Source organism: Amblyomma americanum, chromosome 10, assembly GCF_052857255.1.
Source record: "Amblyomma americanum isolate KBUSLIRL-KWMA chromosome 10, ASM5285725v1, whole genome shotgun sequence".
Lineage (NCBI taxonomy): Eukaryota > Metazoa > Arthropoda > Arachnida > Ixodida > Ixodidae > Amblyomma > Amblyomma americanum.
In genome coordinates this window covers 33,058,346-33,078,606 of record NC_135506.1, presented here as the reverse complement: position 1 = coordinate 33,078,606, position 20,261 = coordinate 33,058,346, and the positions used below count along the sequence as shown (strand labels likewise).

The following is a 20,261-nucleotide window of genomic DNA, read 5'->3' as shown; positions in this document are numbered from 1 at the left end:
GAGGTTCTGCCTTTGTCTTGCTTCTTTGATTCAAACGTTCCCCCACCAGTAATCCCCTAAAAGCGTTCTCTACGCCTACATGATTCAAGGTCTTATCAACGCACCCGTTGGGGGTCTTTGACGACTGACGCCCCTGATCCAGGGCGCGGGGTGGGGGTGGGTCGTGCCTAAACGAAGCGGCAGGGAGCCCCGCGTAGTCGGGGGATGGAAAGGGCTTTTGCATAATGACACCGAAAGGCGGCATGGCGTGCCTGCCTGTGCGCGAACACCCGTTCCAATCTCGCGCGCGATGGAAGTCCTGGGATCCGTCGTCGAATGACGTGGCGCGCCGGGCGGCGGCGGCAGCGCTGGCGGCGACGCTACGGCGACTCCGGCGGCGTTGGCACGCCGCCGCTCGCTCGCTGCCTGGACCGATCGATGTCGGCAGCGCGCGCTCGGCTGCAGTCCGACCACCCACCACGGCGCAACGCTCGCTCTCAACGTCGACGCTGGATTACCGACGCTGCTACCGCTGCTGCTGCGGCATGTGTGTTTGTAGTGTGCAGTGCGCGAGCAAACTATGAGGAGTGAACAGGCGTCCACTTGAGTGTACTTGTTTTGCGAGCTACCCTGCGCAGCTGTACAGTACCGTGCACCGTGTGTTTGTTCGCGAACGAAAGCCTGCTGCTTGGGGGACCGTTCGAACACCGCAATCGAACCATGAGGTAAGTTGGAGCTGAGCAGCCGTGGGCTGCCTGGGAGCGACTGGTCTCTCTCGATTGAATGAAACCCTTTGGAGTGAACGAATCTCCCGTCTATGTCTCGGCTTTCGTTCTTGTTTCGGTTAATTCTTCGCCGCTCTATGCATGCGGAGTTATGTGGTTTAGTAGACCGTACTTACTATTTTGCTTTGCTTGGTTTAAGGTGGGTTAAACCAAGCTAACGCGACGTCAACAAACCGAACTCCATCTCGCTCGCTGGCAGTCGCATCTTGCGAACAGCTTTTCTGTGAACAAGCTGTGGGGAACTTTGCAGCGCCAAGTTCCTGACTGGGTTCAGCGTAGCAATACTAAAAAAAAAAAAAAACCCTCAACGGACCACGGATGTGTGGGGCACCCCGGTACGGAAGCAAGCCGTCTGGAGGATGGAGTTATTCGTCGCATTTGGAAGTTTGCCCGTCGCATTGCTCCTTCATTAGCTGCATGTGTAAGAGGAGGCGTCTCCTATTTATCGCTCTCCTGTTTCGCGATAGTCTCTTTAAAGTCGACCTTTGAAGCGATGCTGTGAGCCAAAGCCTTTCGCTGGTGCCTTCGAGTTATCATTGGGACTAATAATTGTTTTTTTTGGGGGGGAAAGGAAATGGCGCAGTATCTGTCTCATATATCTTTGGACACCTGAACCGCGCCGTAAGGAAAGGGTAAAGGAGGGAGTGAAAGAAGAAAGGAAGAGAGAGGTGCCGTAGTGGAGGGCTCCGGAATAATTTCGACCACCTGGGGATCTTTAACGTGCACTGACATCGCACAGCACACGGGCGCCTTAGCGTTTTTCCTCCATAAAAACGCAGCCGCCGCGGTCGGGTTCGAACCCGGGAACTCCGGATCAGTAGTCGAGCGCCCTAACCACTGAGCCACCGCGGCGGGGCATCATTGGGACGGTTGTAGGGCTTTTAGCGCGAAGGCATCGTAAATATAAATGCCTTTCTCGCTAGCAACGTCCTGATGAGACCCCACACGAGTACACAGGCACAAACACACCCTTGAGAGCCGACTCGGATGCATAGTTTCCGCTTGTCTGGCAGCACGTACCGTGGCGGCTAGGGGTGCGGTTTTTCCGCTGTCTTGTGCGTCGGATCTGCCCTCGTACGCACTTCCCATAGCTGACAGGTATATGCACGCCAGAGCAAACTGCGTGCGTAAGCGCTGTTGCACTGCTCTGAGTTCTTTGGCGCCAGCACTATTGCATCCTGCAGGGCTTGTTTGTTGCACGAGCTGAGGCAGCTAAGAGGGGACTCGCATATCAGTTTGGGTTGAGAAGATAGGTGGTCGCTTTGTTCTTTGAAAAACGCTTCTTCCTAGCTCCGGTCGATGAATAAGAGTAAGTGCCTCCTCATTTACGTGTCGACACTAAAGCCATTGCTCACGCCTGACAGTAACGCCCGGCAGTTTCTCTGGTTAAGCTAATTATGAATGCGAAAACATTACTTGGGCTATGCCGGTGAAAAATGCGTCCGCAAAATGTGAAAGATGCCGAGATCTGGAAGCTACTGCGCCCTTTACTTTCGTCAAAAAGGTTCCCTTCCCTCAGGACACATGCTTTCGCGTTCCTCCACGTAGGAATAACCGAGTTCCCTCAGAATTTTACAATTCATAAACATCCTAGTGTACAATTTGGTTACGGGGGAAAGCAGTGTAGTTTTCTCACTAATCTGTCAGTGCACGGTTATCGAACCCGGAAACATGTTTCACCGGGGCAGTCCTGCCACCATTTAGTCTGACGAGAAGAGCTAGCAGATGGCTAGAGGAGACCGCGTGAACAGCAAATTCAAGCCGTAATAACGTTAGGCCAATGGCTTCAGGAAAAACCGGGAGGTGCAGTGAAATTCAGACGAGGGAATAATTAATTGTGAATTACCTATTTCTTACCTGCAGAGCATAGGGTATTGCAATTCATTCTTTCTAGAAATTGGCCCGGCCGATTCTTCAAACGTTAAGCGTTCCTCTTGGCGCATTGGATATACTTTCGTCATCATCATCATCATCATCATCGGCAGACAAGTCATGTCCATAGTAGATAAAGAAAACATCGTCGCCTCATTATGTTCTGTGCCATGCGCTTATTGCCTACGATAACCTAGCCTCATCCCTTCGCATATATTTCCTTGCACAGGACGTGTAGAAACCACGAAATTCAACCACATATTGGTATGAGTGTTTATGTTTACTAGGTGTTGAAAGCGTCCTAGTTATTCCAAACAGAAAGGTCGCTGGTGAAGAACAGAACAGGGTCGCTGTTGGCATAAGCCAGCATCTCGAGCTGTCATTCCGCGAATGCAGAACAGCCCGGCATCCAAGAAACATCTGATGTAGCTATTGATATCAGTAAACAACAGGTCAGAAGACACTTGGCGGTCAATGGGCTGAACAGATTAGACAGTGCGAGCTATATTCAGCGCAAAGATAGCGTGCTTAAACTCTAGACCGCTGTCAGCAACGCTGCACAAAGGGGAAGCGTCTCCAGGTATACTTCAACCTGACCCACGGCTCGATAACCTTTCCGCGAGTCGCAATCTATCGCTCCAGGGTCGCAGTCCTTATGCCTTACACCCGTCGTAGAAATGCACAGAGAAACCGCATGCAATCTTTTAGTGAGGGGGGGGGGGGGGGGATATCCCATCGCTCTTGACTTCGCGGCCCGCGCTGCCGTCCCAGAACTGGCATCCTGCCAGATGCGCTGCAACCCGGGAGGAAGCAATGCTTTATCGACGCAAGCGAAGCGCTCTTGAAGCGTTACGGCGTCGGTAGCGCCGACAACGTCTGTCGCCTGGAAGGCGAAGGCGACCCCTGGGCCTTCCGCCCTACCTAATTGCCCCGAGGCCTGTTATGTACGGAACTCTGCAGGGCTTCCTCCTCGTCTGCTCAATGAAGCGAGTCTGCATCGCGCCGACCAATTGAGAGTGCGCCTGCGCGCATATGAGACTGCCTTCCGTCTTGGCATGCCGTGTGGCAGCGAATGGCAGATGGGCTGTGTCTGGCCGTTGCCCCGGGGGCGACTGACCGCTCGATAGAATCGCGTTGGGGCTCGGCACAAGTCGGCGGGCGTCAGTCGGGGCGACGACGCTGTGGACAGCGATGAGTGGATCCCGTCGCAAGCGGGGTTGCCCCGCGATTAGTGTGTTTCGATGGTCCGGACAACTCATCTGCCGGAACTTGAAAGCAGGTCACGTGCACTGACCCCCGGATGAACGACAAAAGAGTTAGTGCGCCCAACGTCAGGAGGAAGGTCTATCGAAGGCTACGTGCGGATATTTTTCATTTTTTCATTTCATTTATTCATACTCTTGCCATACAAATTATCAAAACAGTGACTGAACCCATAGCCAGAGGCTAGTGTAGGGTTCCGAAACAAAATACATAATGGCAATGACACAGCACTTGTGTAAAATGAAAAGCACAAAATCAACGGCGAAGGACCAAAATACCGCATACAATGAGAAGAAAACAAAATAATGTGCATTTTACAGCAGATTGAGTAAATATCTATCAAGAACAACACTGTACAAGAAATACAAACCGAAAACGACTACCACAGAGGTCAAATAAGGCTTATAAAATATGTTCTCAATGTTTTATTTGTTTAATGGGACTGTTTTATTTCCGTGGGTAAAGCATTCCAAACCTTGGCTCTTGGAAACTGCACCAATCTTTCGCTGTAGATGTTATTATTCGGTGGCAGATTAAAGCTACTATGTGCGAGGTTTCTTGTTAGTCGAGAAGGAGAGCGAGACAGGGAGGTAGTTACTGCAGGTAGTTAGCTCAGTTCCGTGTCTTCTGTTTCAAGTCTTTACAGGTAAGCATTGCGGAAAGAAACTGGTGGAAGGAGGTGTAACGACAGGTTTTATGTCTATCCAGGCGCAACCATTACGTTAATCGGTGCGCTGTGCTGTCCTTCCGTAGATGAGTCCGCCCAAGACAGATTGTAAATATGCTGTTTCACATAAAATAAATAAAAAAAGGCGTCTGGACGATTTTATGATGTACCTTTCATTCAAAGTTTCGTACTCGTACTTTGACATCACATTTCTTACACATTCGGTATTTTCCATGTAAGGCTTCAAAACACTTTGCAAGGAAATTTTTACGTGATAAAGAGGGTACTTAGGAGAGGAACACAGACAATTGCAAACTTGCAACAGTAGAGAAATAAAGCGGAATCCACCGTGGGAACTGCACAGAATTTCCCTGCGATGATCGTTCACCAATTGGCCCAACAGTCTACGCTGTTCAAAGCTCCGTCTGCGTGTTCACTGTGCCAGAAGACGGCCGGTCCCAAAGGGACCTTTTCCAATCGCTGCTGTCGCCGGAAACCCGTCTACAGGGCTGCTCAATGTCATTAAAAACTATTGGTTCAAACCGACGATGCGGCAATTCGAACGCCTCTCGAATGTGAGGCGATCTGACAGAGGGTTAGTATTTTTCTTTTTTATTTTTATTTATTAAGGGCTGCATGTAGTTCATTGTAAAACGCAGCTCGTAACAGGCTAGGATGGAGCGTAAACTGGGGCGTACAACAGCTGCTATTAGTAGAATGCATCTTGGAACCGCGCAAAAAAGATAAGGAATGAGGGAGACACCAACAGGACAGAGCGCGGAACTTCAACTGGCTTATTACAACAGTGCGTCACATTTATACTACACATAATCTTAGCCAAAAGGCCGAGAAGCGATACAATCATCGTAATCTTTTATACAATCATCGTGACCACATTGTAACATGACAAACGATCATCACGTAACACTGGTGCGCAGGCATGTACGGGACATCATGCAATCTAGATATGAATACTCTTTATTTATTATTTTTAGATATGAGTATTCTTCAGGTATGAATAATCTTTGATTGTATAAATGTGACGCACTGTTGTAATAAACCAGTTGAAGTTCCGCGCTCTCTCCTGTTGGTTTCTTCCTCGTCCCTTGTCACTGTCTTTTTTGTGCGGTTTCAAGATGCATTCTATATATAGTCACCAACTAGCCCGTCTCTCTCTATTATAGCTGCTATTACACTGCTAGTACAGGTGCACTTTTTCCTCCTCCCTTGTATGTTCAACACTTGCTTTTGCAATCAATGTTTAGCACCTTTCCCAGCTTTCAGACTTTGTGGAGTCAGTGTTGTCCTTTTGGTGTCAAAAGTAGTGCACATGGATGGCGTTCTGCCCGCGCAAACGCTGGATACAGCCGAGACCGGCAGACAGAAATGCCTGCTGCGTAGCTATAGCGAGCGATTGCGGCGCAGTATGCGGGCACGCGGTGCTGAAATCTTACCGGAAGTAGGAGAGGTTGCCGCACTTCCTGTTATTATCAAGGCTGCGCACGAACGCGGTCACGGGCGCCGTTTCTTCTTTGTTTTTTTGTGTGCGTATAGTGCGCAGTTGACGCTGCTGTTGATCATTATCATTGTTCGTGGTTAAAGCTGTTGGCATATCTCTAACCGTGTGAGTTCTAATTAAATGATTATTAAAGAAGTTTCATTTCATTGTCACTGCTTGTCACAATCGCTGCCGCACCCTCCCTGTCGCTAGCGGGAAAAGTTCGGTTTGGTTTGGTTTGTGGGGGTTTAACGTCCCAAAGCGACTCAGGCTATGAGGGACGCCGTAGTGGAGGGCTCCGGAAAATTCGACCACCTGGGGTTATTTAACGTGCACTGACATCGCACACAACACGGGCCTCTAGAATTTCGTCTCCATCGAAATTAGACCCCCGCGGCCGGGATCTAACCCGCGTCTTTCGGGTCAGCAGCCGAACGCCGTAACCACTGAGCTACCGCGGCGGGTGTCGAAAGGCTCATTGGAATGCGGTAAAGTGGAGTTGAATTTAAAACAGTGCGATAAGTACGTTTAAGATCGACCTTGAGCGTCGCCGCTTGCCTACAAACGAAAACTGCATGTTTCTCTTACCTAGCAAGAAAAAATTCTCTATCTGTTATTCCTGCAAAACTGTACGCCTTTGCATTGCAGTCGGGACGCTGCGTTGAGGTGGATTTCGATCGTGATAGCTTCTTTTTTTTAGTTCACATTTAGTTCCTGATGGGGGTGGTAACATCGACATTTGCTAAAACTGTAAATTGCAGGGTTTAACTCCCCGAAACGACACACGCGTAATGAGGGGCGCGTAGCGCAGAGCTTAATTGGGATTGACTTAGACTATATCAGTGTTGCCTTAACGTGCACTGAGTTCGTGCAGCACACTGGGCGGTTTTGTATTTCATCTCGGTGGAAATACGGCCGCCGCTTCCGGGTCGAAACCGCGACCTTAGAATCAGCAGTCGAACGCCAAATCCACTGAGCCACAGAACGGGTCAAGTGGCGATTGCAGGGTAACGGTTGCTGGACAAACAAACAAACAAACAAACAAACAAACAAACAAACAAACAAACAAACAAACAAGCGAACGAACGAACGAACAAACAAACAAACAAGCAAACAAGCAAACAAGCAAGCAAACAAGCAAGCAAACAAGCAAACAAACAAACAAGCAAACAAACAGACAGACAGACAGACAGACAGACAGACAGACAGACAGACAGACAGACAGACAGACAGACAGACAGACCGCCAGACAGACAGACAGACAAATAAAAAAATAAATAAATAAATAAATACAGAAATAAATAAATAAATAAATAAATAAATAAATAAATAAATAAATAAATAAATAAATAAATCCTTGCCACGCTTCAGACCGCATGTAAATGGCCGCGATGTTGGCGCCGGAGTTCTGCCCGTGAGGATTCGCAGCAAGCGTGATTTAATTATGCCAAAGACGGAGAATTGCGGTAGACAAATGTCTAGATAGTTAGCAAATCACCTCTTGTTCATCTTACCGAGATGTCGCTATTTGTCCATCTGTGTACCGCTCGCATGTGCACACGTTGCTATAGTCAGATCGCGGGCGCGCTGGCGCTCTCTTGCCGAGCGGGGACCGACCGTAGCGCCGCGCGCATGCGCACATGTGGCCAATCACATCGTCGCGCTGCGGCACTCGCTCGCTCGCCAGTCGGTGATCCGCTGTCGTACCGATCTTGAGGCGCTCGTGTTAGAGGAGACGGGGCTTCGTAAGCGACCACCGGCCCTCCGAAGAGGTGCTCCTTGACAGAAAACGTCGACGTGTAGCCGCCGATACGCAGCGAAGCAGGACGATGCGAAGCAACGACACCTCAACAGATGCGGGAATCTGCCAGATGCACTGTTTGGGCTGTAATGCCCCTTTATGACAACCCAAAAGAACAGAGAGACATCGAAAATCATAGCAGGGGATTTGAACGGGGACATTTCAAAAGCAGTAAACTGGTAGTTCCCGCAAATCACGAAGCAGGCCTTTAATGTGGCACTAAACGAAACAGACATAGCGCCGAAAAACGCCACATGGCAGTGTCATCGACTTCAAAATGCCTCTCCTACTTCAGTTCACACAGATCGTCAGTCGCAATGCTGGGAACCAACCGCGAAGACAGAAACAACGTCGAGAATATGGATGAATAAAGTTTACTGAAGGTCAACAAATTGAGTGGTTGTGTTCATAGTGAATTGCGACGTGGGTACCATCACGAATGCTCTCGCACTTCGTAAGAAACCAGCGTAGGGGTTTCATTTCATTTCATTTCATTTATTGATCCCTTGAAGGCCCGAAGGCATTACATAAGGGGGGGGGGGGGGGCATATTGGTTTCCAACGGCGATGATGGGAACATGCATAACAATAAAAAGAACAAACATACAAACAAACATAAAAGGGGTTGTAGTCATATCAGGGTTTTCCAGCAAGTGATACATCATTTAACAAAGATATGTCAAGCAATACTCGCTACAAAAGAGCGCAGAAGTGATCAAGATTTATGTGAGGTGAATTTTTATTTTCTCGCGGAATGTTTTGTGATCAGTGCATGCAGCGATGTCGTTAGGCAGTGAATTCCATAGTGCTATTGCGTTGGGGAAAAATGAGTTGTTGTAAGCTGACGTGTGGCCACTGATGCGTGCTATCGGGTTACCGTGACTAAGCCGGGAGGACGTTCGTAGTGGGGCGGTTAATAGAGCGTGCCGTGATCTTGTGTTATGATAAAATGTATGAAGTAAGCATAGGCGGGAAACGACGCGGCGTGATTCCAGTGTTGAGAGACGGAGGGACTGCTTGAGGGCGGTGACACTGGCTTCTCTTGAGTAACATGAAGTGATGAACCGAGCTGCACGATTTTGAATTGATTCCAATTCGATGGTGAGATACGATTGCCATGGGTGCCAGATGGATGATGCATACTCTAATTTTGGCCGCACAAATGTTTCATACGCGAGTTGTTTTATGTTAGGGGATGCAGATTTCAGATTCCTTCTCAGGTAGCCAAGTGTGCGTGAAGTGTCGGAGCAAATGGTTCTAATGTGGGTAACCCAAGAAAGTGTTGATGTGAGATGTACACCTAGATATTTGTAAGATTTTGCAACGGTTATAGGGACTGATGAAATGCTGTAAGTGTGATTCGTCAAGGTGTGTTTGTGAGTGAAGGACAACGATTTGCACTTAGTAAGATTTAAAGGCATCTGCCACTTTTCACACCATGATGCAATAACGTCAAGGTCCAGTTGCAAAGTGAGGTTATCGGTTGGGTTACTTATTGTATTATAGATGACACAATCGTCCGCAAAGAGTCGCAATTTGCATTGAATATTAGAGGGCAGGTCGTTGATGTATATTAAGAAGAGTAATGGTGATAACCCGGCCCCTTGAGGGACACCAGATGTTACATCTGTTAAGGGTGACTGGATGTTATTGGCGGATGTGAACTGCGAGCGTCCTTTTAGAAAATGTTCGAGCCAGCATATCAGATTAGCAGGAATTCCCAGGAACGAAAGTTTCGCAAGCAGATGTTTGTGAGGTACGCGATCAAATGCCTTCGAGAAGTCTAAGAAGATTGCATCTATTTGGAGGTTATCGTCTATGGCCTTAAGGATGTCTTGGGTGAACTCTGCCAGCTGGGTTTCGCATGAAAATGATTTCCTGAAGCCATGTTGATGAGGATAAAAGAAATTTATTGAATCAAGGTGAGACATTAAGCTTGATGATATAATGTGCTCTAGAAGTTTAGAAGATATGCTAGTAAGGGATGTTGAACGATAGTTAGCTGGGCATGCGCGATCACCTGTTTTGAAAATGGGAACAATTTGGGCTATCTTCCAATCGTCAGGAATGTTTCCGGTGTCTAAAGATTGGGTAAATATTAGGTGTAGTATCTGGCTTGATAATGATAGAGTGTTTTTAAGTAGTTTACTGTTTATTTGGTCACATCCTGCAGATGATGACAGCTTTAGTGAACTGATTAATTTGGAGATTCCTTCGGGGCTAATTTGAATTTCCGGCATTTCTTTTTGACTATTGGTTTGCAAAACGTTGGGTGTAGAATTGCTGACAGGCGAAAACACAGATGAGAAGTAGTCATTTAAAAGTTTTGCGCATTGATTAGTATCAGCTGGTTCGCCATCAGGTCCTACAAGATCGAACCGATTAGATTTATGTTTAGGGGAGAGGATACGCCAGAATTTGGTGGGATTTGTTTTGAGAATGGATAGCAAGTCAACAGAGAAAAATTTATCTTTCGCAGCACTCAATTCATTTAAATATTTACTCGCGCAGGCGTGGTATCTTTCCCATGCTTCTTGTTTTTGGCTTAGTTTAGCGGAACGATAAAGCCGTTTTTTCCTACTAAGAAGGTGCTTCAAGTTTTTGTTAAACCAAATATTGTTGGAATCCGATTTGACGACAATGGTTGGGATGTACTTATTTTTTAGTCGCAACATTGTTGACTTGTAACTTTCCCAGTTTTCGTGAACTGTGTTGGTTAGATAAGAACCTAGGAAGTCGGTTTCTGTAGAATTTCAATGGGAAACATTAAATGGTGTATGGTTTATGGGGGATTTAACGTCCCAAAGCGACTCGGGCTATGAGGGACGCCGTAGTGAAGGGCTCTGGAAATTTCGACCACCTGGGGTTCTTTAACGTGCACTGACATCGCACAGCACACGGGCCTCTAGAATTTCGCCTCCATCGAAATTCGACCGCCGCGGCCGGGATCGAACCCGCGTCTTTCGGGCCGGCAGCCGAGCGCCATAACCACTCAGCCACCGCGGCGGCTGGGAAACATTAGAATCCTCATCGACAAAAAAAAAAGTGTTGTCAGTCATAAAATTCGGCCATTGGCCGGAGGGCAGTGATGTCGCGAAACCGGAAGTGAAGTCGCTTCTGGTAAAGGCATCAACAGCTTCTATTTTTATCGCATTACCAATTCATAAGGCAATTGGGTGTCCCTGTGAATATTTTTTTTGCATTTTCGGAAAGTGTTCTGGAAGTATTGCATGTGTGAGTGGCAAGTTAAGACCAACGACATCAGCAGAGTACGCACTTAACACTCACCTGCCTGTATATCTTGTTGTTCTGCGGGGCACCGGTCTTGAGGCGGCGCACTTCTAAAGCCGAAAAGGCAGAAGCTGTTCGCGATAAGATTAAAGAGTTGCTCGGGTCGTGATACGCGTCTCCTCGTGAGTGTAAACGCGCAAGACGGCACCTCTTTGGTTGCCGAGGTCGTGTATGCACCCGAAATTTCGTAATGCTTCGCCAATATCCGGAGACTTGGCCGCGCGCTGGACGTTGCCATTTTGTCGCCACGATGGGAAGGAACAGGCGTGGGTATTCCGTTACTCCGGGTGAGGAAAGGAGTTTAATTTCATTCAATACTCAAGTTCCGAAATTGGGTTTCTTGCTTTGCGAGAATATGGCGTTCTTGCATGTACAGTCGTGAGCAATGTAAAAGGGAACAAAGCTTGAGCAATTATTTTCCGATTACTCCGTAATTGTGTTTCGTAGGCAGTCTTTTTTTCTGTTTTTTTAACTAGGTTTCCTCTCGGCGCATAACGTTGAAAAGTGACTCTCAAGTTTTATGCAGAAGTAACCAAAAAATGTGCAATTTTGTGAGAAAAGTTTCTCGCCTTTCATATTTCTCTCGACTGTATAGCTTTGTGAATATGATGCTATCGGATGCGCTTTGCGATGCATCTCGTGTGTCTCCCCAGCTGGCGTTTTACTGCATTGCGTCTCGTGAAAGAAGCTGTGTGTTCCTTGAAGATTAAGGGCCCCGTACGTGGTACTATATATCGAGAACTTCTCAGCAAAAAAAAAAAAAATGCATTTGAGAAATTTATTTCGTGCTTATTTTCAGCCACCGTTTTTGTAAGACAGAGCTTACTAAAGGCTTGAAATGAGCTATATTCAGTTGGGAAACTAATACTGCTCTGGCACTGGGACTAAACATTTTGTTTTTGTTTTTAAAGGTATATAACTACGGAACACGGGGTCTAAAAATTGTTTCGTTTTTAAAGGTGCGTTGAACGAAAACTTCTGGCCTTCAGTTGTTCATGCAAACTTAACTTGAAGAGCTAAAGCCCACGAATGGGGCAAGCTTTTTTTGTTTAAAAACTGCAAACATATATTTTGCGATTTTTTATTGCACCATCGCACCTGGCAGCCACGTCTGGAAGCCGAAACTACTACGACTCAAAACCGCACTGCTGTTCCCGCGAACTTGAAACCACCGCAAGAGGGCGATCGATGTGGAGGTTTTCTGCGTACACGCGGCACACGCTTTTTCTGACTCTTCGCTTTTCGGCGGTCGAACTTCGTCCTGGAGCGTTCGGCTCGGCGACACAAAATGGCGATGTATTGCTGTGCTCAAGGTTGTTACAACAGCGTCCCGTAACATCGTCCTTAACAGCGTCCCTTAACGTTACGGATCCTTAACAGTCCCGTTCAACGCAGAAACCGGCGTTGTTTGCATGTCGAGAAAACCGGCTACGGTCGAGAGGTTCGTGATGCCACAACCACGTGACCTCGCGCGTGTAATTCGAACAGGCAGTGGCGTCACCACGGGAAGGTATAATAGACATAAACACATGAAAGACACGCTGTCAGCGCTGACAGCGTTGTTATTCGTCTTTGATGCGCTTATGTCTATTACCTTTCCGTGCTGACGTCACTCAAGCTACGCACGAACCAGCTCAGATACGACCAGTTTTGTAATTCAGACAGCCCACAGCGATCACAATGTGCAGCAATGAAGGCGTCACTGCACAATTACTCATTGGTTTACAATGTCGTGACGTCATTCTAACCACCATTAAGTAGTGCCTCTGAAGAAAGAAAAACAATTGCGCTAAAAATCGAGCGGGGAATCGAACCACTGCCCCTTGAGGCGTGAGCTGTGCGCGCCACCCCTCGCCCACTGAAAAAAAAAATATTAAACGAAAAAATTCAGCACGGTCCCTTCAGACTGCTTACGCGTAAGAATTCGAAAGCATTACTGTCCCCGGGTGCATTGACGCCCGCCCACGCATCCACCACATGCATGTACAGCGACTCAGAGACTTCAGGAAGGCTTCCTGTCTTTCTTTTAATGCGAATCAGGGGACACACCGCTGACTAGGTTATCTCCATAAACGTTAACCGCGAATTTCGCGCCTCCTTCGTTCGCTGCCTGTGTAGTGAGAAAGTGTGGGCCGGATGGCTTTCAAGAGGAGAGAAAGGCACGCCTGTGTCCTCAGCACGGTAGCCTATATAACGCATGAAACGGTGCGTGGGCCGTTTCCTGCCTGTCTGCAATGTTTTGCATGTTGAGCGCCGGAAGGCCGGATCTTGACTCGTACACTACGTTCACCTTCTCCCTGGATACATGGTTGACACGAAAAAAGAAAGCAGTGAATCATTGCGCGTAACGAAGGAATTCACGCCTTGCTGCCGACGAAAAGCTGGGGAGTGTACTACGTCCAAACGTTCTCGCCGCCGTTGCAGCTTCTGTGCTCCTTGAAGAAGATCCGCTGTGAGCGCCTGCATTGCTGCTGCTGAGCAGGGGCGCTCTCCTTTTATTATTATTTTCGAGTCTTTTTTTTTTCTCGACAAATGCAAAAAGCAGCACGGTGAGATGGTGCTTGAAAAACGGTACCCCTTGACACGTAGCCCTTAACCAAGCGGAATTTGGTCCAAGAACGATACGTCTTCTCTACATGTTCGCAGGGGGTGACAGGTACAAAAATACCCGCAGGTCGTTTTGTCGCTTCGCTGCAGTTACGGGAGCACTCCAAGGTACAATGCTATCGTTTTTGGTACGCCGGCTTCCGTAACGAGTCGCCGATTGGGAACTGTGTGGGAAAATACGTTTCGCACGGCAGGGCTTGGTACACTGTAAACAGAAGGAAGTAAAAAGGGTGTAAGCTGTCATCTAGCGCACTCCCTTTTATGAAAGGGTGTGCGCTAGAGGACAGATTACTCCCTTTTCACTTCCATATAGGTGTTTTTGTGTTTAGAGCGTACCTGTGCGAAGCGAAGTAATTTTCCACTTAATTCAACTTGCTCCGGGCAACGATTGAGGCTTGACAAAGCAGCTGATCTGACCATAGAACGTTCAATATACGTTTCGTTGTGTTTGCTTCATGTGAATGCAGTGCGCTGTGGCACTTCTCTTCGTTAAAACGCTCAAAAACAAAAAGAAAAAGAAAGGAAAATAAAGCGAGAGCTGTTCTTCATCGTTTTAATTGAATAACACAAAAAAAGAAAAGCGCTGCCGCTCATTTGTTGTATGCTGAGCACACACATGCCACAGCGCCCTTTGGAGTCGTATATCCTGTGAAGAAGAAAAAAAAGCGTTGTTGAAAGGCAGGCATGTCATTACTTAGACCGAAGGTCGTTTGCATAAGAGCTAGAACGTGCTAAGGAATGTGTGCGCTGGCGCCGTTTATTGTGCCTGCAGACAGCCGCGAAAAGAACATTCACTGCATTGCTGCTGAGAGTTGCAACACCGTCCCCCATCAGGTCGGCACGTAAAGACGGAACGGCCTGAAAGAAAAGGCGCGGTCGATAGTTCAAACAGATTTAAAGCAAGCCAGAAAAAAAGAAAAAAAATAGCGGCTCGGCGCGACACCGGTTCGCACTTTCGTTTCCTGCAATCCGTGAAAGAACCGTCCGGTCGCTACAGGCCTTTCTTTTGTTTATCACAACTTCCTTTTTTTTTTCTTCACCGTGGATCGCATGTTCCTGAACAGCTCCGTGGGCGCTTTTTTGGGCGTTGAATTCTTCGTATCGGTGTTTGTACACCGCTAGAATTGATTTGATTTCAATTCGACGGAGTTTACTTTATTTAATTGGGATGAATTAATCTGAATTTTTTGACAAAGATTCTTCTGTGCATAGGCTCTCACCCTTATAATGCCCTCGAAATGATGGCTTTCGGGGGAGCTCTGAATAAAAAATACACAATTAAATGTCTAAATTAACTGAATTCAATAGAACTGAGTTGCATTCAGTTCACCAACATGTCCACTAAGCTTTCCATGAAATACCCTCAGACTGATTCCTTTTTGGGGTGCTCTGAATATAAAAAAAAAGACAAGTAAATGTATTCAAAAGAATTCATTTGAACAGAGCTGGATTCATTTCAACATGTCTGTTAAGCCGACCCATGTAATACCATGAGTCTTATTTCCTTTCGGGGTGCTGCAAATAAAAAATAGATTATTAGAGGTATAAATTGAAAATAATTCAATTTAAACGAGTTGGATTCAGTCCAACAACGTGTCATTTGAGCCCACCCGTGCAATACCCTCAGAAGAATGGCATTTTGCGGTGCTCGGGATTAATAAATAAACTGAAATGGACGCGACTGAATTTAGTTAAATTCAACAACATGCCCGTTATAGTGCGCACGCCGAAGCACTCCCCGGACACCACGCCGTCGAAGGCATGCCTGCTGCAGATTTCGCCCGCCGAGGCAGACAACACGGTGCAACTATTGTTTTTGCCCACCGCGTGCTTGGCTTCCTCTTAATGCGCGGCGTCGAGCCAGAGAGCGCTTGCTCGCTGCATTCCGAAGGAAACATGTGCGTCGCACGCGCGTCACAAGTGTGGAAACCTGATGCGGATGCAGCGCCGGAACTTGTCGCCCGTCAGCGCTGGGCGCGCGAATGTTTTCGCGTGCTCCTTTCAGCGCAGTTGCAGCAGTTGTGGCGGTATACGATCGTATTATGCACAAACACTGTTGCTTCCTGTGGGCTGTAAATGCTTCGGGTAATCAGCGCTTTTCCCGCTTTCTTTCATCAGTATACCCGCCGCGGTGGCTCAGTGGTTACGGTATTCGGCTACTGATCCGGAGTTCCCGGGTTCGAACCCGACCGCGGCGGCTGCGTTTTTATGGAGGAAAAACGCCAAGGCGCCCGTGTGCTGTGCGATGTCAGTGCACGTTAAAGATCCCCAGGTGGTCGAAATTATTCCGGAGCCCTACACTACGGCACCTCTCTCTTCCTTTCTTCTGTCACTCCCTCCTTTATCCCTTCCCTTACGGCGCGGTTCAGTTGTCCAACGATATATGAGACAGATACTGCGCCATTTCCTTTCCCCAAAAACCAATTGTTATTATTATTATTCATCAGTCGACAAATACAATGTAATTAGCGATTACGAAGGCCTCTTCCTCCCCTCAGCGTTTTCCTCTAGTTACGTTTCGTTATGCCTTTACGTCTGTTTATTTCAGTTATATCTTATGGATTGCTTTTTCAATATTGTTGTGTGTACCCCTTCCTTCATGTAAAGGCTTAGCTGCGAGGCCCTTGAGATCAACAAACAAACAAACAAACAAACAAACAAACAAACAAACAAACAAACAAACAAACAAACAAAAACAGACAAAGAAACAAACAAATAGTGTCTGTGGACTGCATATAAATAAGCGTGATTGTAATGATGTCAGAACATATAACATTCCTCGACAGGAGATTTGAGTTTGCTCCGCTTCAAGCTATAGCGTAAAGCGGCGCTTAAAATCCTCGAGCCAAAGCAGCGTTTGTAAAGTTTCAATATTTTTTCTTTTTGAAGTTTCCACATCATTGTATAACCAAAGCTGTCGATAGTTGACAATGTGGCCTCATCGTTATCACACTTAGGGATTTTTGCAACCGGAGAATCGGTATTCCACTGCTGCGAAGGGTGAAACAATGCCGCGAAACATGGGCGTGAGAAGCATGACTCCCTTTTCAGTTGAGGTGCCTCTTCAACTACGTACTCCTTTTTAAAAGCCTTCCATTTTTGAATACTAAAGTGGGGTTTTTCGGAAAGCCTTCCCTCGTGGTGTTTGTTACTTTGTCTCAAACGTAGAATTTAATGATGGTGTGCTGTGCGATGTCAGTGCACGCTAAAGAACTCCAGGTGGTCGAAATTACCGGAGCCTTCCACTACGGCGTCCCTCATAGGCTGAGTGGCTTTGGGCCGTTAAACCCCCATACAACCAAAACCAAACGTTCGAATGAAAGCTTGGAAAACGCCGTTTCCAAGGCACACATCACTTTTTGATATAGTCCTCTTTATCCGGAAATCAGTTCCACCACCTCTGCAGCGTACTGTTTGCACACCGTTGTGGAAGAATGGGGGCTGCTGTGGGCAACAAAAACCGCACGACACACTGGGGCAGTTTTCTACAAACGTGGAGCGCGTACCTGTCAGTCGCTTATTAATCATGAGGAAGCAACCACTAGCAATGGCGCTAGGTCTGGGCTATAAGGCCTTGGGGGGGGGGGGGGGGGTCGTTAGCGCATGCGGAGATGAGCCATAAGGTACACTCGAATACGCCTATGTGGGAATAAAAATGGAAGCAAGCTGTCCTATAGCGCATACCCTTTTATAAAAGGGAGAGTGCTATAGAGGGGAGCTTAGTCCCTTTGTACTCATTTATGTCTAGAGTGTACAGTCTTCGTTAAAAGTGTCCGGACCACAGGTCCCGCTCCTGAACCATCAAGCGGGACACTTACAGGAGCCATACAGATTCGAATCCCTGGAGACTAAGCAGACCTGCAGTCATCCTCACTTTGGATTTTCAGGGTGCCGTAAGTTTCGTGCCGGACAGCTCGACAGAGAACTCGTGGCCCGGACACTTTTGACAAATGCTGTATGCATGCGTGCCAGGGAGCGGACACTGTCAAGAAGGCACATTCTTCTGTTCACGTGGTTTGGACGCGCCTTTCGCGCATTTAGGAGCTGGGAAGGTCGGGGTAACCTGCGGCACAGTCTTACCTCGTTATAACGAAACGATTTGTAAACAAATATTGCATATAACGAAGAATTGATGAATTCCGCTTGAAAGCCCGGTCAACACCGGCTATAACGAAACTACCGCTGTAACGAAGTAATCGCCGGGCCTCTTCAACCTGTACTGCATTCGCTGACTCTTCGCAACTGTGGAAAGACGAAAAGTCCGGGAGTCTTTTTTTTAGGGGTGGAGGGGGGGAGTTTGTGGCAAAAATTCCGTTCCGGAAGGGGGGGGGGGGACTCGGACCTCGCAGACCTTTCATTCTCGCCTCGATGGCTGGCGCACGGCGTCCTCCTGGGGGAGGCCTCCGCGTCGCCGGGTCTAAATATACGGCTTGCCGCCTCCGCCGCGCGCGGTGCCATTTCGGGCAGCTCGTCGGCGCTGGCGACACGCGGCGCGACGGCGACACCGATCGGGCGCTCGCGCGGGGCGCGACTCGCTCCGCTCCGCGGCGTCGATGGACGAGACGGCGGTCGAGGAGTCCCGATCTCCTCACGGCGCGGCGTTCGCTGCCTCCTCTGCTAGAGCGGCGTCGCGCGTCGCCCGGCTCTCGCCGGTGAATGGCAGGGGGCGGCTCTGCTCGTCAGCCACAGTGCTTGAGAAGCTTGAGACCTGGCTGTGCGCGTGGTGCCACGTGTCTGTGGGAGGCTACTCGGAGTGTTTTATAGCTGGACTCCGAAGAGCTAATCAGCTGTTTGTGTGACGTCAGCAGAGCTATTCGTGAGTGTTTGGACCATTTCCTAGTTGGACTCTGGCAAGCGAAGCAGGTGTTTTCGTGAGGCCAGCAGAGTGCCGGTGAGTGTTTCGCCTCTTTTTTAAGTGAGCTGTGTTTAGGCCCGCACATACTTTCATGAGCGTTTTGAACATTTCCTAACTGGACTGTGGCGAGCTAAGCAACTTTTTCCGTGAGGTCTACGGACCATTCACGACTGCATGTACTTGTTCGTAACCGGTCTGTAGCAAGCGGAACAGCTCTATTTGAGAAGTCAGCAGACTTGTAGTGAGTGTTTAGAAGCAGCTTTCCGTTCTTGGCGAGGTGGTTAGTTGCGGTTTACGTTGAGCAAGCGGCAATGTGATAGGGAAGACTTCATGAGCATTCTTCCTATGGTTACTTCATGGTTACTCCATTAGAATGCGTAACAAGCACATCTTTTGCCTTTATTCTGAATAGCTTTCAGTTGCACGAGTAATATCCATCACAAATTTTTAAGCTGTGAGGACTAAATAAATAAAGCTAGAAATTAATAGAAGTACAATTATTTTTGCAAAAAAAAATGTGTTTTGCATGAACTGACTCTTTCATTTCATTTGGCGGCTACATGTAAGGCTTCAATGCTGCGCTTTGAAGCGGCTTGTCCAGCAGTTGCTAGGTGGGTGACTGATACCTCCTGTGCCTCCGGTCCTTAATTGTCCGCCAAGCCGTCGATATGCCTGGTGCCTTAACATTTAAGTCGCGTTCTGCTGCTATCAGTCGATGCTTATGAGTAGATTGCCCTCTTGACGTCTCACCCGGTGGGTCTTCAGTCAATTAAGTAGCTCTATAAATGATTGAGGGCGGCCGCATCTGGAGTGGCGAAGCAAATTTGTCGCTGCAGCGTGTGGAACCTTATAACGTCTAAGCAAAATGCGGTGTCACGGGGACCCTTGCGCTTCACGTTTACCTGGCTGTAGGCAGGTGAACGCTGTTTCACCGAGCACTGCTGCCTGTTCCTGAGGTTCGCTGGTAGTGGTTAAAGGCTTACCTAGAGCGCAACTGGTTCAATTAATTTTTTCATACCCAACAATTTTAGATAAAAGCATTTTTAAGCGAGAAAAAGTTTATGAGCGCAATTTTTTCATATATTGTAAGATATTTCACTATAACAATCATTACATCCGTAGATCACCCGACGACAGTCCCGTATTTTTTTTTCTGTTCACGTTTTTGTTGTCAAATGCATACCCCATTGGTTTGCTATGACAGTCTGAACTGCTCGGTGCGAGCGATGGAAACAACACACACACAAAAAAAGATTTTGCTATATATCGGGAAAATGGACTATTACCGTCAATATTTCAATACCAGTATCTTACACTTTTCCAATAATCAAAATTTCTGTCTGAGAACGTTGGACATGTAACATGTCCCGAAAACTGGCGGGACCCTTTCGTATCGAGATCCCCAACTGATTACATTCCTGGATCTAAGCAACATATCTTGTCGGACTGGGAGTTGTTATTGCAGTTCGCTGGTCAATCTGCCTTGTTTTGCGTGACGAAAATAACCAGATGCTACGACTTCGCGCTGGGATCGTAGCGTGATAGCCCTTTTTATATGCTGCCTGTCCTCTCACGTTTCGTTCACGCTAAACTGCCTCACTGGTATGCATGGGAGACCCATCAGTTACGTGGCCCGGTTGTCGG

General features: G+C 47.7%; 1 protein-coding gene across 6 annotated transcripts in view; it reads left to right on the top strand.

The window, feature by feature from the left end:
• The first annotated feature begins 378 nt into the window (after positions 1-378).
• LOC144107572 (FYVE, RhoGEF and PH domain-containing protein 2-like) overlaps positions 379-20,261 on the top strand; it is a 49,845-nt gene continuing 29,962 nt past the window's right edge. For 2 of the 6 annotated variants that reach the window (XM_077640646.1, XM_077640645.1), the window contains exon 1: positions 11,315-11,442. In XM_077640646.1, coding sequence (XP_077496772.1) covers positions 11,346-11,442 — 97 coding nt within the window. In that variant the 5' untranslated portion in view covers positions 11,315-11,345. Of the gene's footprint in view, positions 705-11,314; positions 11,443-18,223; positions 18,654-20,261 lie in introns of those variants that run through there. The other 4 variants (XM_077640649.1, XM_077640647.1, XM_077640650.1 and 1 more) reach the window with 4 other exon arrangements.